At 27.6% G+C, this 22440-nt stretch overlaps 1 protein-coding gene across 2 annotated transcripts; it reads left to right on the top strand.

Annotated features, from left to right (window-relative positions):
- Positions 1-1259: 1259 nt before the first annotated feature.
- Positions 1260-21361, top strand: LOC119605772 (adenylate kinase isoenzyme 1). 2 transcript variants are annotated; one of them, XM_037959074.1, is made up of 7 exons: positions 1269-1533; positions 18232-18315; positions 19170-19292; positions 19361-19503; positions 20681-20765; positions 20844-20993; positions 21065-21361. In XM_037959074.1, exons 1-7 carry the CDS (start codon positions 1531-1533, stop codon positions 21161-21163), a joined length of 687 nt encoding a protein of 228 aa, XP_037815002.1. In that variant the 5' UTR covers positions 1269-1530; the 3' UTR covers positions 21164-21361. The 2 variants fall into 2 exon arrangements, with proteins under 2 accessions (XP_037815003.1, XP_037815002.1); XM_037959075.1 differs by lacking the exon at positions 18232-18315 and having other exon boundaries at positions 1260-1533.
- Positions 21362-22440: the final 1079 nt, after the last annotated feature.

Raw genomic sequence — 22440 nt, 5'->3', positions numbered from 1 at the left:
AGTTCAGTTCTTGTTCAGTTCTAGGTCAGTTCTGGTTCAGTTCAAATTCAGTTCTAGTTCAGTTTAAGTTCAATTCTAGTTCATTCTAGTTTAGTTCTAGTTCTGTTCTGGTTCAGTTATAGTTCAGCTCTAGTTCGGTCCTAGTTCTCTTCTAGTTCGTTTTATAATTCAGTTATAGTTCAGTTCTAGTTCAGTTCTATTGCAGTTCTAGTTCATTTCTAGGTCAGTTCTAGTTCAGTTCTAGGTTAGTTCTGGTTAATTTCTAGATCTGTTCTAGTTCAGTTCTAGTACAGTTCTAGGTCAGTTCTAGTTCACTTCTAGTTTTAGGTTAATTCTAGTTCATTTCTAGTTCGTTTCTTGTTAAGTTGTAGTTCAGTTCTTTTTCCGTTCTAGTTCAGATCTAGTTCATTTCTAGCTCAGTTCTAGGTTAGTTCTGGTTAATTTTTAGACCCGTTCACTTCCAGTTTTTTATTAATTCTAGTTCGTTTCTAGTTAAGTTGTAGTTCAGTTCTAGTCAGTTCTAGTTCAGTTCTAGTTCAGTTCTAGTTCAGTTCTAGTTCATTTCTAGTTCAGTTCTAGTTCAGTTCTAGTTCAGTTCTAGTTCAGTTCTAGTTCAGTTCTAGTTCTAGTTCAGTTCTAGTTCAGTTCTAGTTCAGTTCTAGTTCAGTTCTAGTTCAGTTCTAATTCAGTTCTAGTTCAGTTCTAGTTCAGTTCTAGTTCAGTTCTAGTTCAGTTGTAGTTCAGTTCTAGTTCAGATCTAGTTCAGTTCTAGTTCAGTTCTAGTTCAGTTCTAGTTAGATTGCATTGCAGTTCTAGATCCTTAAATTTCATCGAGTAAAACATGACCTCACAAATTTGCTTGAAATTAAATTGAGATATCATATAGAAAACTTAGTTGATGTTTAAAAAGAAAGTTTAATAAAATCCTTTTTCTGAAATCTCACAATCTGGCATCCCCTTTTCTGCTCTCTCACACATGGCTTTTTTTCACATGAGTGCGAAAACAAAAACAATTCAAGCTTTGAGTCACATGTCAAATTATGAGTGAAAGTAAATTGAAAGAAAAACATAAACATTTACGCAAACAAAAACAACAAAATTAACAGCCAATTTTCATTTTTCCCATAAAAACCAACAAAAAAAAGGAAGAAAAACATCTAAAAAAAAAAAATTCTTTTATATTATTTTTTGCCTGCAAAAAAGGAAAATGAGCTCGAGTAAAGAAAATCACTCAAACTTAAAGGTATGTGAAAAATCAGAAGAATTGTAGATATTCAGTCGCTACTAGCAACTCAATTGAAAATCATCTTTTGATAAAAAATTCTAACGGTAAATTTAGAAGAAATTTTCCGCGTTCGCTTAATTCTATAGAGAAGTTGAACGTGTTGAGAGTGTGTTTGTGTTACGAGTGCGGTAATAAATTTAAAAATTTATTTTTCTTCTTATAAACTACAGCCCAGTGTGTAGTTTTTCTTAATTTATTTTTTTTTTATAATACAAAAGAAAACTAATAAATTTCATCTGATCATCATGGTGAGTGTTAAATTTTTTTTTCGCCATTTTTTTGGAATTTAAGAAAATAACCCATAAAAGAGTTTTATATAAGAATTTAAATTTTTAAAAAATAACATAATTTTGATAATTTTGGTTTTAATATTTTGTTAAAATAACTTCAGAAATAACGCTTTTTTAAATTATTTACTTTAGTGATTTTCCTTTTCACTTTCCCAATAACAACAATAAGGCAATTGATATTACTCTTGTAAAGATTTGTCAACCTTGACCTGCATTTGATTTTTTTCTCATTATCGAGTGTTTTTTATTGTTTTTGTTGCTTTTCATTGTCATCTGTGTTTTCTTGCAGAGCAAAAAATGCATTGACATTGAAAAGTGATGCCAATTACGAGAAGAAAAAATTCATTTAAGAATGAGATAAAAAATGAAGCAGCAATCGTGACTAATTTACAGGACTTTTAATAAATGTAATCATTTGACAGATAATTTTTATATATAGAAAAGTTGCTTCAATTAAAGACAAGTTTTTGATAGAAAAGTTGCTTCAATTAAATACTAGTTTTCTATAGAAAAGTTGCTTCAATTGAAGAAAAGTTTTTTTTAGAAAAGTTGCTTCAATTAAAGACTAGTTTTCTATAGAAAAGTTGCTTCAAGTGAAGGCTAGTTTTCTATAGAAAAGTTGCTTCAATTGAAGACTAGTTTTCTATAGAAAAGTTGCTTCAATTGAAGACTAGTTTTCTATAGAAAAGTTGCTTCAATTGAAGACTAGTTTTCTATAGAAAAGTTGCTTCAATTGAAGACTAGTTTTCTATAGAAAAGTTGCTTCAATTGAAGACTAGTTTTCTATAGAAAAGTTGCTTCAATTGAAGACTAGTTTTCTATAGAAAAGTTGCTTCAATTGAAGACTAGTTTTCTATAGAAAAGTTGCTTCAATAGAAGACTAGTTTTCTATAGAAAAGTTGCTTCAATTGAAGACTAGTTTTCTATAGAAAAGTTGCTTCAATTGAAGACTAGTTTTCTATAGAAAAGTTGCTTCAATTGAAGACTAGTTTTCTATAGAAAAGTTGCTTCAATTGAAGACTAGATTTCTATAGAAAAGTTGCTTCAATTGAAGTCTAGTTTTCTATAGAAAAGTTGCTTCAATTGAAGTCTAGTTTCCCATAGAAAAGTTGCTTCAATTGAAGTCTAGTTTCCTATAGAAAAGTTGCTTCAATTGAAGTCTAGTTTCCTATAGAAAAGTTGCTTCAATTGAAGACTAGTTTTCTATAGAAAAGTTGCTTTAATTGAAGACATAATATCTATAGAAAAGCTGCTTCAATTTATAGAAAAGTTGCTTCAATTGAATACATGATTTCTATAGAAAAGTAACTTCAATTGAAGAAAAGTCTGCCGTAATTAAGTTGCCTCAATTGGAGACTCTTTTTCTTGAGGAAAATTTAGTTTCAGTTTTTTATAGAAAATCGAAGTTATCGATAACTTTTGATCTTAAATATAACTTAACTTTAATTAACTATTGAATATGACTAATTTTTTAAAAAAACTTGAAAGTATTTTAAACTTTTATTTCCATATTCCCTAATTATAATTTCATATATTAAGAAAAAATGAAACTAAATTAGAAACAAGAAAAAAAACTTTTAAAATACCAAAAAGCAGCTTAAGAATTTATTGCCTTAAAAACTGGTAGTTATATGAAAAATTATGCTAAAAAAATGACAAACGATATGTGAAGCAAAAAAAAATTAATTTAAATATTTTCCTTTCAAAACTTAAATTGCAAACAAATGAAACAAATTGTAGCTAAGTCCAAAATAAGAAGAAACAAATTTTGAAAAAAGATTAACTAATAATTTTAAAAATAGCTTAACTCTGCTCCACACATTTATTATTTTAATTAGCACGTCTTAAAATCTTAAGAAACAAATAAACAGACAAAAGAAAATTATAATATCTATTTAAGAGGTTATAAAATTAGCACAATAATCGAAGGAAATTATAATCGGCTTGATGATCTATATAAAGATCAAGCGTAAACAATTTGTTTAACAAAAGGAAAGGTAAAAAAGTGTGTGATTTAATATAAAAATAGTTTTATAATGACGTACATTTTAATTAATAGTGATAATTTTTCAATAGAGAAGTACAAGTCATCGATATTCTAAAATGAATAATGTAATCGATAATTTTTAAGAAGAAAATGTTAATGTTTATCTTTGAGTTACTCACTTTTTTAGAAAAGTGAAAAGTGATATCGATAACTGTTATAAAGAAAATTCATGTATGGTTAACTTTACTTAAGAAACTAACATCTACAGATAGTTATCGATAACTTTGGTATAGAAAAAACAAAGTTATCAATATCATTCCGATAGATTTTCTTACTAATTTAATACTTTTCTAAAGAAAATGGAAGTTAACTCTAAGCTATCAATTGTTTTTCTATAGAATATTAGTGTTATTGATAACTTTTTTTAATAAAATTAAAATTATCGATAACTTTTCTAAAGAAATATTTATGTTCTTGATAGATTTTTTAAAGAAAATGTAAGTTAAAACTGGTTTTACACAAAATCAATTATCACTAAATTGTATAACCAAGATCCAAGTTATCGATTATTTTTCTTTAAAAAATCAAAGTTATCGATAACTTTACATAATAATATTAGAATAAACTATAACGTTTTTATAGAAAAATTTATGCTTGCGATATATTTTCTAAAGAAAATGAAAGTTCATCTTGATTTCAACACAAAATAACTTTTTGGTAAATTTTGTAACAAAAATCTAAGTTATCGATGATATTTCTATAGAAAATTTATTTTATCGATAACTTTTTTTATTAAAATTTAAATAATCGATATATTTTTTAAAAGAAAGTCAAAGTTCTTAATAAGTTATTTAGAGAAAATCGATGTTAAAGTTGATTTCTCTACAAAATCAACTGTCGATGAATTTTATATCAAAAATCGTTTAGTTTTTTATAAAAATTTAAAGTTATCGATAACTATTTTGAATAAAATTTAGATTATCGTTATATTTTTTTAAAGAAAATCAAATACGAAATCGTAATTTCAGTTGATTTTGGTAAAAAATCAACTATCGATAGATTTTTTTAAACGAAAATAAAAATTATCGATTACTCATCCTATAGAAAATTAAAGTTATCGATAGATTTCCTAATCAAATTTATATTTTCTATAGAAAATTTAAGTTATCGATAAATTTTCGACAAACAATTATAAGTGTCGATAAAGTTCCCTATAAAATGTTAGTTATTGATAAATTTTCAATAAAATTTTTAGTTATCGACACATTTTCTATAAAATTTTTAGTTATCGTTAAATTTTCCACATAAAAATCGAAGCTATCGATAAATTTTCCAGAAACCATTTAATTATCGATAAATTTCGATTAAAATTTTTGTTATCGAACACTTTTCTACGAAAATTGAAACTTATCGATAATTTTTTTTCTAAAAAATTTAAGTTATCGATAAATTTATTTTAAAATGTTTAATTTATCGAAAATATATTTTATAAAATTTTAAAGTTATCGATAGAATTTTATTAAAATTTAAGGTTAACGATACATTTTTCATAAAATTTTTTCGTATTCGATTTTTATTAATTTAGTCATCGATAAATTTCTATAAAATATTTTAATTATCGATCATTTTTGTATAAAAATTTAAAGTTAGCAATAAATTTTCCATAAAATTTTTAATTATCGATAAATTTTTTTATAAAAATCTAACTTTTTTAAAGAAAGTTTTATAAATATATAGTTTTTATATAGATTTTCTATTAAAAATTTAAGTTTTCGTTAAATTTTCTATAAAAATTTAAGTTTCTGATAAATTTTTTATAAAAAAATTAAGTTAGCGATAACTTTTAGTAAATAACTTAAAGTTATCGATAATTTTTCTATAAAAAATTTAAGTAATCGATAAATTTTCTATAAATAATTTAGTTACTAATAACATTTCTATATTAAATGAAAGTTATCTATCAATTTTCTTTTAAAAATTTTATAATCGATAACTTTTCTATAAAAAATTTTGTTTTCGATAACTTTTCTATAAAAATTTTAAATCGATAAATTTTCTATAATACATTTAATAACTGATAACTTTTCCATATTAATTTAAAGTTATCGATCAATTTTCTTTAAACGATTTTATTATCGATATCTTTTCTATAAATATTTTAGTTATCGATAATTTTTGTTAAAAACCTTTAAGTTATAGATACATTTTCTACAAAAAATTTAATTACAGATAATTTTTTTTTAAATTTTTGTTACTGATAACTTTTCTATAAAATTTTAATATTATCGATTATTTTTTTTTTATAAAAATTTTAGTTATCGATAAATTTTCTATAAAAAATTTAAGTTTTTGATAAATTTTCTAACAGATTTAAGTTATCCATAATCTTTCTAAAACAACTTGTAAGTTATCGTTAAATTTTTTATAAAAAATTTCAGTTATCGATAACTTTTCTATACAAATTTTATGTTGGTGAAACATTTTCTATAAAAATTAAGTTACTGATCATTTTTTCTATATAAATTCAATATAATTAATCAAATTTCTTTAAGCAATTTTGTTATCGATAATTTTTTTATAAAAATTTAATTTTATCGATAAATTTTTTATAAAAATTTAAGTTTTCAATAAATTTTCTTTAATAAATTTAAGTTATTGATAACTTTTCCTAAGAAATTTGTAAGTTATCGATACATTTTTTATATATAATTTAGTTATCGATAACTTTTCTATATATAATTTAGTTATCGATAACTTTTCTATATATAATCTAGTTATCGATAACTTTTTTTGTAAAAACTTAATGATGTCGACATTTTTCCATAAAAATTTAGTTTTTGACAATTTTTTATATAAAAAATTTCGTTTATTGATAATTTTTTTACAAAAAAATTTTGTTGGGAATACTTTTCAATATTAATTTAAAGTTATCGATCTATTTTCTATATAAAATGCTAGTTGATAGATAAATGTAAATGTGGTTAGATTTCTTTTAAGAAAATTAATGTTAAAATTAAAGAAATTTTTTAATTTTTTAAAAAATTAAATTCAGGAAATATTTTTGATATTACAGGCGCCAGTTTTTTTTTTAAATCTCAACATGAATATTAATAACAAGGGTTTTCCCTAATTTTTTAATTAGATTGGTTTATTCTAAAGTCCGTTTAAATATGTTTATATAATTTATAAAAATTCCTGTTTAAAACTAAAAAAACTATTTTAAAATTCATTCTAGAAAAAAAAATACTATCGAACTTGTTTAATTACTAACATCAAAAACCAACTGTTCAACCTAACTAAATTTTTTAGTTACAACTATTTAATCGATTAAATAACCTAACAAAACGACCCATTTATATTATAAAGGTTTGAATAAAAACTTATTAAAATCCAAAAAACAAAAACTTTGTGTAAAAACCCAAAATTCCTCTATTTCATATTAAAGCTGAATTTATACATTTCTTTAATACATTTTTTTTCTCCGTTTGAATTTTGTTTGTTTGTTATTTTAATTAACTAATTAATGCATAAAACAAAAACAAATTTGTTTTTTTTTTTTTTGTATTAAATAACAATTTATTAAGTTTTGGTATTTGAGTTTGATTCCTCTCAAACACATAAATAGAGGCGACAAAAACTTGACGCCGGCTACCAGACTGGAGACAATAGAAGAAAAAACAAAACAAAAGAGTTTGAAAGAGAGCGTAGTAGAAAAAAATTCAGACTTTGGGTTTTGCAAAGTCATAGAAAAAAACAACTCCTACCAATAGATTGAATAAGAAAAAACCCGTTTTGAAGAAAAAGTAGACATTTGACATTCCATTGGAATTTTGACGTCAGAAAACAATTGATCGGGTTGACTACTGCTTGATTTGCATAAAAAACCAAAATTCCCCAAAAAAAAAAAAAAAATAACTAAATAAAACATCATAAATATTAAAACCAGAGTAACAAACAAAAACAATATAATAATAACAACAATAATAGACAAAAAAAAAAAACTAAATAGAAGAAACCATGACGCTAATTAAATATAAAAATAAAACTTAGAGTTTTCAACAGATTTTGGGACAGTCATCGTGATTATTTGAAAGTGTTAGTTAGTAGAAAGAAATCAAATCAAAGCAAATGTTATTAAAAAAAAGAAATAAAAAAGGATCAAGTCAAGGATAATAGTGCAATAATAAAAAATACAAAATATTGAAAAAGTAATAACAGTAAATCTGTGTTTACTCCTTTGTTGACATAAAAATAGTGTTGTATTATTGTCTTCAATGTCATTTAAGTTTAAAATGTCATGACATTTATATTATATGTCACTCAATATGTGTTTGTTTGCTCTTCCGCTATGACATACAAATTTGTGTTGTAGTAATAAATATGAGTTATATGTATTATTATTAACCCTTTCTAAGGGGGAATTTCTAGGCAAGTGTTTTCAAATATAAAGAAATATAAACAAATCGTCTGGTATATAAATAAAAGTGAAAAAGTTTTATAAAATAAAACGTGTAAATAATGATTCATTATAAATATAATATGCAATCAGCTGTTTATTGTTTACTTTTCTGACTTAACATTTCTGCTTTAATAGAGATGTTAAATGCATAAATAGAACTGTTCGCGGCCGAATAAAATAATAAAATGTAAGTTTTTAAATTAGATTAAGACAGTCTTAACGTGAAAAGTTTTAAGTTATCAATTACTTTCCTGTAACAAAGATTTCGAAATTAATAAATTTTTATGCAAAAAGTTTTAAGATATCGGAAAATTTTTTTAATTTATTGAATATTTTCTATACGAATTTGAAATTATACCTAAATTTTCTAATGTTAACGATATATTTCTCTAGAAGAATAATGTTATCGATACACTTTTTTTAAAGCAAAATTCAGTTAACAAAAAGTGTTCTCTATGAAAATTTATAGTTATAGCAATTTTTTTCTAGAAAGTTGTCGAAACAATTTCTACAGAAAATTTAAATTTAAGGAAATATAAGTTGAAATTTAAATGGAAAATTTAGAAAAGTCCAGATTATAGTCTTGTCTCTAGTTTTGTCTATAGTAATATCTACTTGACTTTACTTTAGTCTTAGCCAAAACCAGGAATATAGTGTAGTGTATGTTCTAGGTTATAGTATAGTATTAAAATCTAGTCCCTATTCTGAACCTGGACTAAACTTTTTTTTCGGATCTGATGTAACTATAGTCCATGGACTATGCTTTCTTCTTTCTTTTTCTTTCTTTCTTTCCAGTCCATAGTCTGGATTATAGTCTAGTCCATAGTCTGGACTATAGTCTATATATATTCTAGTCTATAGTGTTAACTATAATCTAGTATATAGTCTAGTTAAAAGTCCAGTCTATAGTCTTGTCTATATTATATTCTATAGTCGAGTCTATAGACCGGTCTATAGTCTAGTTTATAGTACAGTATATAGTATAGTCTATAGTCTATATAGCGTAAAGTCTAGTCTATATTCTAGTCTATGGTCTAGTCTGTAGTCTAGTCTATTGTCTAGCCTATAGTCCAGCCTATAGTCTAGTCTATAGTCCAGCCTGTAGTCTAGTCTATAGTCTAGCCTATAGTCTAGTCTATAGTCTAGCCTATAGTCTAGTCTATAGTCTAGCCTATAGTCTAGCCTATAGTCTAGTCTATAGTCTAGCCTATAGTCTAGTCTATAGTCTAGCCTATAGTCTAGTCTATAGTCTAGCCTATAGTCTAGTCTATAGTCTAGCCTATAGTCTAGTCTATAGTCTAGCCTATAGTTTAGTCTATAGTCTAATCTATAGTATAGTCTAGTCTGTAATCTAGTCTATGATATAGACTATGGTCTAGTCTATAGTTTTGTCTATACTCTTGTATTCTATTCTATAGTCCAGTCTATAGTCTTGTCTATAGTCTATTCTATAGTCTAGTCTATATTCTGGGCTATAGTCTAGTCTATAATCTGGACTATAGTCTAGTTTATTGTCTGGTCCATAGTCTAGTCTATGGTCTAGTTTATAGTCTAGTCTATAGTATAGTCTATAGTCTAGCCTATAGTTTAGTCTATAGTTTTTCCTATAGTCTTGTCTATAATATAGTCTATAGTCTAGTCTATAATATAGTCTAAAATATAGTCTATGATCTAGTCTATGATTTAGTCTATGGTCTAGTATATAGTCCAGTCTATAGTTTTGTCTTTAGTCTTGTATTCTATTCTATAGTCTAGTTTATAGGCTAGTCTATAGTATATTCTATAGTCTGGGCTATAGTTTAGTTTATGGTCTGGACTATAGTCTAGTCCATAGTCTGGACTACAGCCTAGTCTAGTCTATTGTCTGGACTATAGTCTAGTCTATAGTCTGGACTATAGTCTAGTCTAGTCTATAGTCTGGACTATAGTCTAGTCTAGTCTATTGTCTGGACTATAGTCTAGTCTATAGTCTGGACTATAGTCTACAGTTTGGACTATTGTCTAGTCTATAGTCTGGACTATAGTCTATAGTTTGGACTATTGTCTAGTCTATGGTCTACGCTATAGTTTAGGCTGTAGTTTGTCCATAGTTTGAACTGTAGACAGGACTAAAGCCTATCATATATTTTACACTCCAGTCATATCTATAGTCTTTTCTATAAACTGGAATATAGCCTTGTCTATAATCTGAATTATTGTCTAAAGTATGGAGATAAATTTAGTCAATAATCTGAACTATTGCGTACTTTATAGTTGGACTAGAATCTATAGTTTGAACTAATGCCTAGTCTGGATTATATATTATAGTCTTATATATTACCATCTAATCTATAGTCTGTTCTCCATGATCTGAAATATAGACTTATCTGAACTATGGTATTGTCTAGTCTAGTAATGTCTATAGTCTAGACTCTAGACCTAAATCTAGTCTATGGACTGAACTTAAATATGGTCTATAGTCTGGACTAAAATCCAGTTTGAACTAATGCCTAGTCTGGATTATATATTATAGTCTTATATATTACCATCTAATCTATAGTCTGTTCTCCATGATCTGAAATATAGACTTATCTGAACTATGGTATTGTCTAGTCTAGTAATGTCTATAGTCTAGACTCTAGACCTAAATCTAGTCTATGGACTGAACTTAAATATGGTCTATAGTCTGGACTAAAATCCAGTTTATACTATAGTTTATTCTAAACTTTAGAATCTAAAGCCTTGATTATAGTCTTGTCATAGTTGGGACTATTATAGTGCTATGTAAAATATGGACTATAGGCTTGTCTATAGTCGGAACTAAATACTTTCTTATAACAAATTATGGTCTGTAATCTTCTATGTAGTCGATTCTATTCTATATCTTGTATATTTTATGTAATATGAACACTGGATAATATGTATATTAATTTTAATCTATAACATGATCTTTTAAAGGGTTAATTATTTAAATTCAAAAACTACAAAATTATACCAAGTCATGCCACTTAACAACAATTGTAGTCAAAACAAGTGTAATTTTTTTTTTTTTTTGCTCTAACATGGCAACTAAGTAACTGGTGGGTCATTCATTCATTTATATTATAAATATTTAATGTGTGACTATAATGCAAATGACGATGATGTTTATAACTATAATTTAAAATTTTAATAAGAGAATTATAACAATGTGTAATTAACTATTAAGAAAGTGTATTTATAGAAAAAAAACTAATGCAAGGCCAGGCCTTTTTTCAATGGTAAAGTAAAGGAAGTACTCTAAAGGAATTAAATATTAATAAGAAACTAATTATTGAAAAATTACTAATAACTCATAGGAGGAGTCATTTTAATAAATTTAAAAGGAGCAAAGTTCAAATCTATGACTAATAAAAATCTAAAGAATTTGTTGGTTAATATTCTATTAATAAATTTTTTTAAGTTATTTATTTATTGTATATAAATAAAATTTGAATATTTAAAATTAATACGTCAATCAATGAGTAACGTAATAATTTGAAGAGATCAAAGGTCAAAAAGGTAAATAAGAGAAAAAAAAACTTGTTTAAAATCTATTTGTAAATAAAATAATGATGATTTTGAATAAAAATAAACAATGAGTGTTAGATATTTTCAATTTAAAATTTTAGTTAAATTTGAGAATATTAAATCATAACTTTTTTTTGAGAATTTTGTGTTTTTTTAAATTCCATAAAATTTTAATTTTTATTTAGAAAGTTTAAAAAGTTGGATGACTTTTAAGGAATTGTTTTTTTGAAAATATATTTTTCTTTGAATTTAAGTAATTAAATTTGTCTCGAAATTTGTTGCACTCATAAATTTCTTTTTAAGTTCAGAAAACATTAAAATTTTGCCTTAAAAAACTGACATTTTTGCATTTCTCTTTTTTTTTTTTTTTGTTAAACAATAAATAAAAAGTTTATTCAACTTAATAAAAATTGTATTTTGTTTTGCAATAAATTAAATATTAAAACATGACCTTCATAATTTAAATACATATAAAAATAATGTTTTCAAAATTAACATTATTTTAACACTTCATTTACCTATAGAAAAGAAAATATACAAAAACAAAATAAATTTCAATATTTTATTTTCAAATCGGGCGTAAAATATTATACACACGTTTTAGCTAAGAAACTAAACATGTTGTACATTGCTAAATAATATTTTTTTTGTTTAGCTGTGTGATAATTATTTATAAATTTGTTATTTGTTTGCTAGTGTTATTGTAATTGATTTCACACCCATGATTGACAGTTTGTTTGAAGGTGGGTTGTGGGAGGGTGAAATAGCAGGCAGATGTTCTTAAACAGTTATTTTTGCTTGAAATAGTTGTGGACAGTAGGGTTAAAATCAAAGTTGCATCTATAATCTGGACTACAGCCTAGTTTATTGTTTGGTCTAGTCTATAGTGAGGTCTACAGTCTAGTATCTATTTTAATTTATAGTCCAGTCAACAGTCTTGCATAAAAGCTAGTTTACAGTCTAGTCTAGTTTGTAGTTTAGCCTATAATGCAGACTATAGTATAGTTTCTAGACTAGTTTATAGTGAATTCTATACTTTAATCTAGTGTATAGCCTAGTTTATAGTCTAGTCTATAGTCTAGTCTATAGTCTAGTCTATAGTCTAGTCTATAGTCTAGTCTATAGTCTAGTCTATAGTCTAGTCTATAGTCTAGTCTATAGTCTAGTCTATAGTCTAGTCTATAGTCTAGTCTATAGTCTAGTCTATAGTCTAGTCTATAGTCTAGTCTATAGTCTAGTCTATAGTCTAGTCTATAGTCTAGTCTATAGTCTAGTCTATAGTCTAGTCTATAGTCTAGTCTATAGTCTAGTCTATAGTCTAGTCTATAGTCTAGTCTATAGTCTAGTCTATAGTCTAGTCTATAGTCTAGTCTATAGTCTAGTCTATAGTCTAGTCTATAGTCTAGTCTATAGTCTAGTCTATAGTCTAGTCTATAGCCTAGTCTATAGTCTAGTCTATAGTCTAGTCTATAGTCTAGTCTATAGTCTAGTCTATAGTCTAGTCTATAGTCTAGTCTATAGTCTAGTCTATAGTCTAGTCTATAGTCTAGTCTATAGTCTAGTCTATATTCTAGTCTATAGTCTAGTCTATAGTCTAGTCTATAGTCTAGTCTATAGTCTAGTCTATAGTCTAGTCTATAGTCTAGTCTATAGTCTAGTCTATAGTCTAGTCTATAGTCTAGTCTATAGTCTAGTCTATAGTCTAGTCTCTAGTCTATAGTCTAGTGTATAGTCTAGTCTATAGTCTAGTCTATAGTCTAGTCTATAGTCTAGTCTATAGTCTAGTCTATAGTCTAGTCTATAGTCTAGTCTATAGTCTAGTCTATAGTCTAGTCTATAGTACTAGTCTATAGTCTAGTCTATAGTCTAGTCTATAGTCTAGTCTATAGTCTAGTCTATAGTCTAGTCTATAGTCTAGTCTATAGTCTAGTCTATAGTCTAGTCTATAGTCCTAGTCTATAGTCTAGTCTATAGTCTATTCTATAGTCTAGTCTATAGTCTAGTCTCATAGTCTAGTCTATAGTCTAGTCTATAGTCTAGTCTATTCTAGTCTATAGTCTAGTCTATAGTCTAGGTCTAAGTCTTGTCTATAGTCATAGTCTATAGTCTAGTCTATAGTCTAGTCTATAGTCTTAGTCATAGTCTTGTCTATGTCATATCTTAGTCTAGTCTAGAGTCATAGTCTATAGTCTAGGTCTATAGTCTAGTCTATAGTCTTAGTCTATAGTCATAGATCTATAGTCCTAGCCTAGTCGATATCCTAGTCTATAGTCTAGTCCTATAGTCTAGTCGATAGCGAGGCTATCTAGTCTATAGTCTAGTCTATAGTCTAGTCTATAGTCTAGTCCTATAGTCATCATAGTCTATCGTAGTCTAGTCTATAGTCTAGTCTATAGTCTAGTCTATAGTCTAGTCTATAGTCTAGTGCTATAGTCCTAGTCTATAGTCTAGTCTATAGTCTAGTCTATAGTCTAGTCTTATAGTCTAGTCTATAGTCTAGTCTATAGTCTAGTCTATAGTCTAGTCTATAGTCTAGTCTATAGTCTTGTCTATAGTCTAGTCTATAGTCTAGTCTATAGTCTAGTCTATAGTCTTGTCTATAGTCATATCTATAGTCTAGTCTATAGTCTTATCTATAGTCTAGTCTATAGTCTTGTCTATAGTCTAGTCTATAGTCTAGTCTATAGTCTAGTCTATAGTCTTGTCTATAGTCATATCTATAGTCTAGTCTATAGTCTTATCTATAGTCTAGTCTATAGTGTCTATAGTCTAGTCTATAGTCTTGTCTATAGTCTAGTCAATAGTCTAGTCAATAGTCTAGTCTATAGTCTAGTCTATAGTCTAGTCTATAGTCTAGTCTATAGTCTAGTCTATAGTCTAGTCTATAGTCTAGTCTATAGTCTTGTCTATAGTCTAGTCTATAGTCTAGTCTAGTCTTAGTCTTGTCTATAGTCATATCTATAGTCTAGTCTATAGTCTAGTCTATAGTCTAGTCTATAGTCTAGTCTATGGTCTAGTCTATAGTCTTGTCTATAGTCTAGTCTATAGTCTAGTCTATAGTCTTGTCTATAGTCATATCTATAGTCTAGTCTATAGTCTTATCTATAGTCTAGTCTATAGTCTTGTCTATAGTCTAGTCTATAGTCTTGTCTATAGTCTAGTCAATAGTCTAGTCAATAGTCTAGTCTATAGTCTAGTCTATAGTCTAGTCTATAGTCTAGTCTATAGTCTAGTCTATAGTCTAGTCTATAGTCTAGTCTATAGTCTAGTCTATAGTCTAGTCTATAGTCTAGTCTATAGTCTTGTCTATAGTCATATCTATAGTCTAGTCTATAGTCTTATCTATAGTCTTATCTATAGTCTAGTCTATAGTCTTGTCTATAGTCTAGTCTATAGTCTTGTCTATAGTCTAGTCAATAGTCTAGTCAATAGTCTAGTCTATAGTCTAGTCAATAGTCTAGTCTATAGCCTAGTCTATAGTCTAGTCTGGACTATCTGTCTGATCTATATTCGACCTTTTGCTTTACTAGAAAACCGTTAGTTTATTACTTTAAATATTTGAGTAACACCATTCTCTTGCCCTTCCTCACCTGTTCCTTCCAATATTTTACCCAAACCAATTTCTATGTATTTGTTTGTGTATTTGTATATGTTTTATAATAAGCGTCAGCCAACTGTGAACGTGTGAGTAGGTGGCAAAATCAACAATTAATTTATTAACAATTATGGTGTGAAATGTTTATAAAACAACAAGAACAAATACATAGTATTGTTGTAGTTTTTCCTAATTTATTCTAATACATATACATATTTTCATAATACTACATACAAACAAACTTTTTGCCATTTATACATATACAAATTGAAAATGTATAAACATTTCAAATTGTTTTTGTAATTTTCTTTGTTTTTTCATACATATCCATACATACATATTTTTTTTTTTTTCCTACACCGACATCTTGTTAATTTTTTTCTAAATTGAGTGATTTTTAGCTGGAGTATGGAAAGAAAAATTTATTATTTGTTATAGAAATGATTTTATTGCAGTAATTTTTCTTTAAAATTTTTTGCGTTTTTTTGAAATAAAGTAATTTGTTTTAACGGAAATTTCAATCTAATAATAGAGTCGTTTTTAATTAATAGAAACAAAAATTGATGGATGTTTTGCAGAATTCAATTAAATTTTATATTTTTGATTTGTAAAAAGTTTGTAATGAAATTCTTTTGTGAGTTATAGAAATCGGGAAGTATTTTAAGAGCTGTGGGTTCATAGGTTAATTATATGTGTTTTTACTATAAATTAAACTGAAAATAAACAACAAAATTTAAATAATGTCCCAATTTAATTTTGGATTATATAATGATAAATAACTAAAGAACTTTTGTCTTAACATTTTCTTTATTAAGGAAACAAACTAGAATAAACTATGAAATTTATTTATTATCTTATAAAACACTGAAATAAAAATAAAATTCACTAAAAAAACTTTGTATTCTTAAAAATTTTTATTCATAAAAGAAAAACTTTTTTGAAGGTTAAAGTGTTTTTCTTTATTTTTTGTTTGGTCTCTTATTTATTTGATTGTCGTTCGTTCCTCCTTAATGACAATAACTAAATATTTATGTGTCTTGTTTTTTATAAAAAAAAAAAAAAAAAAACAAATTTATATTTATGATTTTTTTTTATTGTTGCCATTTTGTTGTGGTTTCGTAAACCACTTGCCTCAAATATAGAGCAAAAATAAAAAAATCTGAAAAACATTTTGTGTGTAAAGAAAATTTTGGCAATTTGCCGGAAATACAAATTTTATTGCTACATTTATATAGGGAATATATAGGCAGACAGACAGACGTAGTCAAAATATTTCAAAGGGAAATGGTGCAAAAAATTAGAAAATAAAATTATTTAGGTCTTTTTATTCAAGGTTGTACACCTTGATCAAAATGTACAAATTTGAGTCAAATCGGAAAATGTTCAGTGTATTTTAAAGTCGAGACTAAAGCCTATTCTAAAGACGAGATAATAGTGTGTACTTCTGTCGAGACTTTTATCTATTCTATAGTCGAGGTTATGCACAAGAACTGAACTAGAACTGAACTAGAACTGAACTAGAACTGAACTAGAACTGAACTAGAACTGAACTAGAACTGAACTAGAACTGAACTAGAACTGAACTAGAACTGAACTAGAACTGAACTAGAACTGAACTAGAACTGAACTAGAACTGAACTAGAACTGAACTAGAACTGAACTAGAACTGAACTAGAACTGAACTAGAACTGAACTAGAACTGAACTAGAACTGAACTAGAACTGAACTAGAACTGAACTAGAACTGAACTAGAACTGAACTAGAACTGAATTAGAATTGAACTAGAACTGAACTAGAACTGAACTAGAACTGAACTAGAACTGAACTAGAACTGAACTAGAACTGAACTAGAACTGAACTAGAACTGAACTAGAACTGAACGAACTGAACTAGAACTTGAACTAGAACTGAACTAGAACTGAACTAGAACCTGAACTAGAACTGAACTAGAACTGACTAGAACTGAACTAGAACTAGAACTGAACTAGAACTAGAACTGAACTAGAACTGAACTAGAACTGAACTAGAATTGAACTAGAACTGAACTAGAACTGAACTAGAACTGAACTAGAACTGAACTAAAACTGAACTAAACTGAACTAGAACTGAACTAGAACTGAACTAGAACTGAACTATGAACTAAACTAGAACTAAACTGACTAGACTGAACTAGAACTGAACTAGAACTGAACTAGAACTGAATTAGAACTGAACTAGAACTGAACTAGAATTGAACTAGAACTGAACTAGAACTGAACTAGAATTGAACTAGAACTGAACTAGAACTGAACTAGAACTGAACTAGAACTGAACTAGAACTGATACTAGAACTGAACAGAACTGAACTAGAACTGAACTAGAACTGAACTGAACGAACTACTGAACTAGAAACTGAACTAGAAACTGAACTAGAACTGAACTAGAACTGAACTAGAACTGAACTAGAACTGAACTAGAACTGAACTAGAACTGAACTAGAATTGAACTAGAACTGAACTAGAACTGAACTAGAACTGAACTAGAACTGAACTAGAACTGAACTAGAACTGAACTAGAACTGAACTAGAACTGAACTAGAACTGAACTAGAACTGAACTAGAACTGAACTAGAACTGAACTAGAACTGAACTAGAACTGACTAGAACTGAACTAGAACTGACTAGAACTGAACTAGAACTGAACTAGAACTGAACTAGAACTGAACTAGAAATGACTAGAACTGAACTAGAACTGAACTAGAACTGAACTAGAACTGAACTAGAACTGAACTAGAACTGAACTAGAACTGAACTAGAACTAGAACTGAACTAGAACTGAGCTAAAACTGAACTAGAAGTGAATTAGAACTGAACTAGAACTATAGTCTGTTCTTTAATCTAGACCAATCTTGTCTAAATCCCTGAAAGTATGCTTCTTTTTACTAACCAACAATATTTTGTGATCCGCAAAAGCAAAACCATTATTACTCGATTAACTCTAAAAAACTGCAATAACAAAAAAACTGCAATAACAAAATCACTTTAACAAAACAAATACTACAACAACAACTTCATACAATTTCAATTTTTACAAAAAACTTTTGTATAGTTGTTCATGTGTCACCAAATGGCCATGAAGAAGGAAGCCAATGAAAAACAAAAGGCCGAGGAATTGCGAAGACAACAAGTGGGTGTAAGTAAGAAAAATCAAAAGAAACTAAATAAGAAACAAAGAAAAACAAATCAGAAAAACATCAACAATAAATTAAAATATATGAAAAAGAGAGTTGATCTACAATATAAAATAAGACTCTCTCTCTCACTCTCTCTGCCGCTACAAATGATAATGTTTTCGAAAAATGTTTATGATGATTTGTTGTAAACAGAAAATAAACGAAGATGTTGGTATGAAAATGTGTGTTCGTGTCAATGTTTAACATATTTAAACTGTAAAACTAAATTTTCTCTCTTTTCTCCCAACCCTCCCAATAACACCCACAAAATATTACCTTTGTTATGATCCTACCCCCCGACCTCTCATTATTTCCACAACTTTATTGTATTTGTAATAATAAAAAGAAAAATGTTTTGAATATTTTTATAAAATTGAAAATATACCACACACGTGTTGCATGGATGTTGTTTGTTTTTGTTGTATTTATTTTTATAAAATTACAAAAATAAACAAATATTTATAATTATAATGTACAAATAATAAACTTGTTCTTCTATATCATAAAAAAATAAATAATGCTTAATTTTTCAAAAACTAACAAATGCCTTTTATTTAAAAGCTCTTTAAAACTTTTAATAAATGCCTTCAAAAATCCAATAATTTTTTATTATAAATCTTTTGTTTGAATATAAAAGTTGTAAAATTTCTCTTACAGCTTGTTGTTCTTAACGCTGCAAACTTTTGGCTAAATATTGTCATCTATATATATATATTTTTTCTCTATATTGTAATATATTTATTTAAAAATTAGTCCCACAAATTTTTCACTAATCAATATCCTAAATATGGATCTTTTATTCGCTCTGTTACAGGTTGGTGTACCAATTATCTGGCTTTTGGGTGGTCCCGGTTGCGGCAAAGGTACCCAATGTGCCAAAATTGTGGAGAAATATGGTTTCGTCCATTTGAGTAGTGGTGATTTGTTGCGTGATGAGGTGAGTTGATTTGTATAGGAGAAAATTGGGGAAATTTTTTAATTTCTGAAAATTTTGTTTTCTTTTAGGTTGCTTCTGGTTCTGAAAAGGGCAAGGAATTGGCCGCCATCATGAAAGAGGGTAAATTGGTATCCAATGATGATGTTTTGGGTTTGCTCGAGAAGGCTATACGTGAGAGATTGAGCGGAGCTAAGGGTTTCTTGATCGATGGGTAAGTTTTTTGGTGATAATTACTTACTGTTTCTGTAATCTCAGTTCTAGTTCTGTTCTAGTTCAGTTCTAGTTCAGTTCAGTTCAGTTCTAGTTCAGTTCAGTTCAGTTCAGTTCTAGTTCAGTTCTAGTTCAGTTCTAGTTCAGTTCTAGCTCAGTCCTAGTTCAGTTCTAGTTCAGTTGTAGTTCAATTCTAGTTCAGTTGTAGTTCAGTTGTAGTTCAGTTCTAGTTCAGTTCTAGTTCAGTTCTAGTTCAGTTCTAGTTCAGTTCTAGTACAGTTCTAGTTCAGTTCTAGTTCAGTTCTAGTTCAGTTCTAGTTCAGTTCTAGTTCAGTTCTAGTTCAGTTCTAGTTCAGTTCTAGTTCAGTTCTAGTTCAGTTCTAGTTCAGTTCTAGTTCAGTTCTAGTTCAGTTCTAGTTCAGTTCTAGTTCAGTTCTAGTTCAGTTCTAGTTCAGTTCTAGTTCATTTCTAGTTCAGTTCTAGTTCAGTTCTAGTACAGTTAGTTCAGTTCGTAGAGTTCAGTTCTAGTTCAGTTCTAGTTCAGTTCTAGTTCAGTTCTAGTTCAGTTCTAGTTCAGTTCAGTTCAGTTCTAGTTCAGTTCTAGTTCAGTTCTAGTTCTTCTAGTTCAGTTCTAGTTCAGTTCTAGTTCAGTTCTAGTTCAGTTCTAGTTCAGTTCTAGTTCAGTTCTAGTTCAGTTCTAGTTCAGTTATAGTTCAGTTCTAGTTCAGTTCTAGTTCAGTTCTAGTTCAGTTCTAGTTCAGTTCTAGTTCAGTTCTAGTTCAGTTCTAGTTCAGTTCTAGTTCAGTTCTAGTTCAGTTCTAGTTCAGTTCTAGTTCAGTTCTAGTTCAGTTCTAGTTCAGTTCTAGTTCAGTTCTAGTTCAGTTCTAGTTCAGTTCTAGTTCAGTTCTAGTTCAGTTCTAGTTCAGTTCTAGTTCAGTTCTAGTTCAGTTCTAGTTTCTAGTTCAGTTGTAGTTCAGTTGCTAGTTCAGTTCTAGTTCAGTTCTAGTTCAGTTCTAGTTCAGTTCTAGTTCAGTTCTAGTTCAGTTCTAGTTCAGTTCTAGTTCAGTTCTAGTTCAGTTCTAGTTCAGTTCTAGTTCAGTTCTAGTTCAGTTCTAGTTCAGTTCTAGTTCAGTTCTAGATTTATAATTTTAACAATTACGTCTTTCGCTTCTTTCCAGTTATCCTCGTGAAAAGGATCAAGGTGTTGCCTTTGAAAAGAAAATCGCTCCCGCTGATTTAGTCATGTTCTTTGACTGTCAAGATGTAAGAAAAATCAAACAAAAAAATTAAAACAAAAACTCAACTAATTAAAAATATTTGTTCTTTTTATCCACAAAATAGGCCACTTTGGTTTCTCGTGTTATGGCCCGTGCTGCTGCCTCTACCGAGAAACGTGCCGATGATAACGAAGAAACCATTAAGACCCGTATTGCCACCTTCAGATCGAACACCAATGATATTTTGTCTCAATACACTGATAAAACTTTAGTGGTAAGATTTATAACTAAAAACTTAATTAAATTGATAATTTCTTCTAAACATATTTGTATTTTCATTTCCAGATCAATGCTGAACGCGGTGTCGATGAAATTTTCAATGATGTCACCTGTGCCTTGGACTGTTTGATACAAAAGAAAGCTGTTGCCGTTGCACAAGCATAAAACTGAAGTCTCGAATTAATTTAATTTATAACTATTTTTTGTTCTAGTTTTAAAACTCTCAAACCAAAGAAATTAAATAAAAAAAAAAAAACACAAATTTTCAAAATAGTAAATGAAAGAATTTAAATAAAAGTCACAAAGATTTGCCTCTAAATAAATCTGAATCTGTTTACAGATACAGAAAATTAACAACAATAACAAGTTGGAAACAAGCTTTAAATAAATACAAATTTTTAAATTATAATAAATTAATTAATAAATAAAATAAACAGCAATAGCAAAAAGTAAAAAGTAAAATTTACAATTTAAATTTAAAATAAACAAAAAACAAATATTAAACTAAAAATTATTTTAGTGGAAATTTATTAAATTTAAGAAATTTAATTAAATAAAAATTAAGATTTAAAAACAACAACAAGAACTCTCATTAAAAAAACAAACATTTCTTATATTAAAAACATATGAACATTTAACACATGGCTTTTTAAAATCCAAATACAATACAAAAAAGTTTAGACAAGTTGTCAGTGGTTTTGTTTAGATTTTCTGCTTTTTTTTTTAGATAATATAATTTTATTAAATTTCATATTTTTTTGCGCCAGTGTATTGTGTTTTAGTTAATAACAATTTAATTTAATAAATTGTTTCCGTTTTTAGCATTTTTTCCTCTCTTCCCCGTTAGTGTTATGGACTCCCGCATTGTTTTTAAACCAGAAAATTTATTATATATTTAGTTTAATTTATAGATATTTGGGGCATTTTGTTTTTGTTTTATTAATAAATATGTTTGTACAATTATATAAACGGCTGGTGGAGGTAATATTGTTCGCCACTACAGTGTTGGCGTTTGAAATAGCACTTATATGTATATGTTTACGAAATAGAAGAATCTTTTTACTAGTTTCATAATTAGTCTATAGTCCAATTCTAATTCAGTTCTAGTTCAATTCTAGTTCAGTTCTAGTTCAATTCTAGTTCAATTCTAGTTCAGTTCTAGTTCAGCTCTAGTTCAGTTTTAGTTCAGTTCTAGTTCAGATCTAGTTCAGATCTAGTTCAGTTCTAGTTCAGTTCTAATTCAGTTTTAGTTCAATTCTAGTTCAGTTCTAGTTCAGTTCTAGTTCAGTTCTAGTTCAGTTCTAGTTCAGTTCTAGTTCAGTTCTAGTTCAGTTCTAGTTCAGTTCTAGTTCAGTTTCAGTTCTAGTTCAGTTCTAGTTCAGTTCTAGTTCAGTTCTAGTTCAGTTCTAGTTCAGTTCTAGTTCAGCACTAGTTCAGTTTCA

This window comes from Lucilia sericata, unplaced genomic scaffold (genome assembly GCF_015586225.1).
Source record: "Lucilia sericata isolate MDLA Ls3-8-SP2 unplaced genomic scaffold, ASM1558622v1 Contig000517F_arrow, whole genome shotgun sequence".
NCBI classification, from domain to species: Eukaryota; Metazoa; Arthropoda; class Insecta; order Diptera; family Calliphoridae; genus Lucilia; species Lucilia sericata.
Note: the sequence above shows the minus strand (reverse complement) of the source record. Positions and strands in the feature narration are given on the sequence as shown.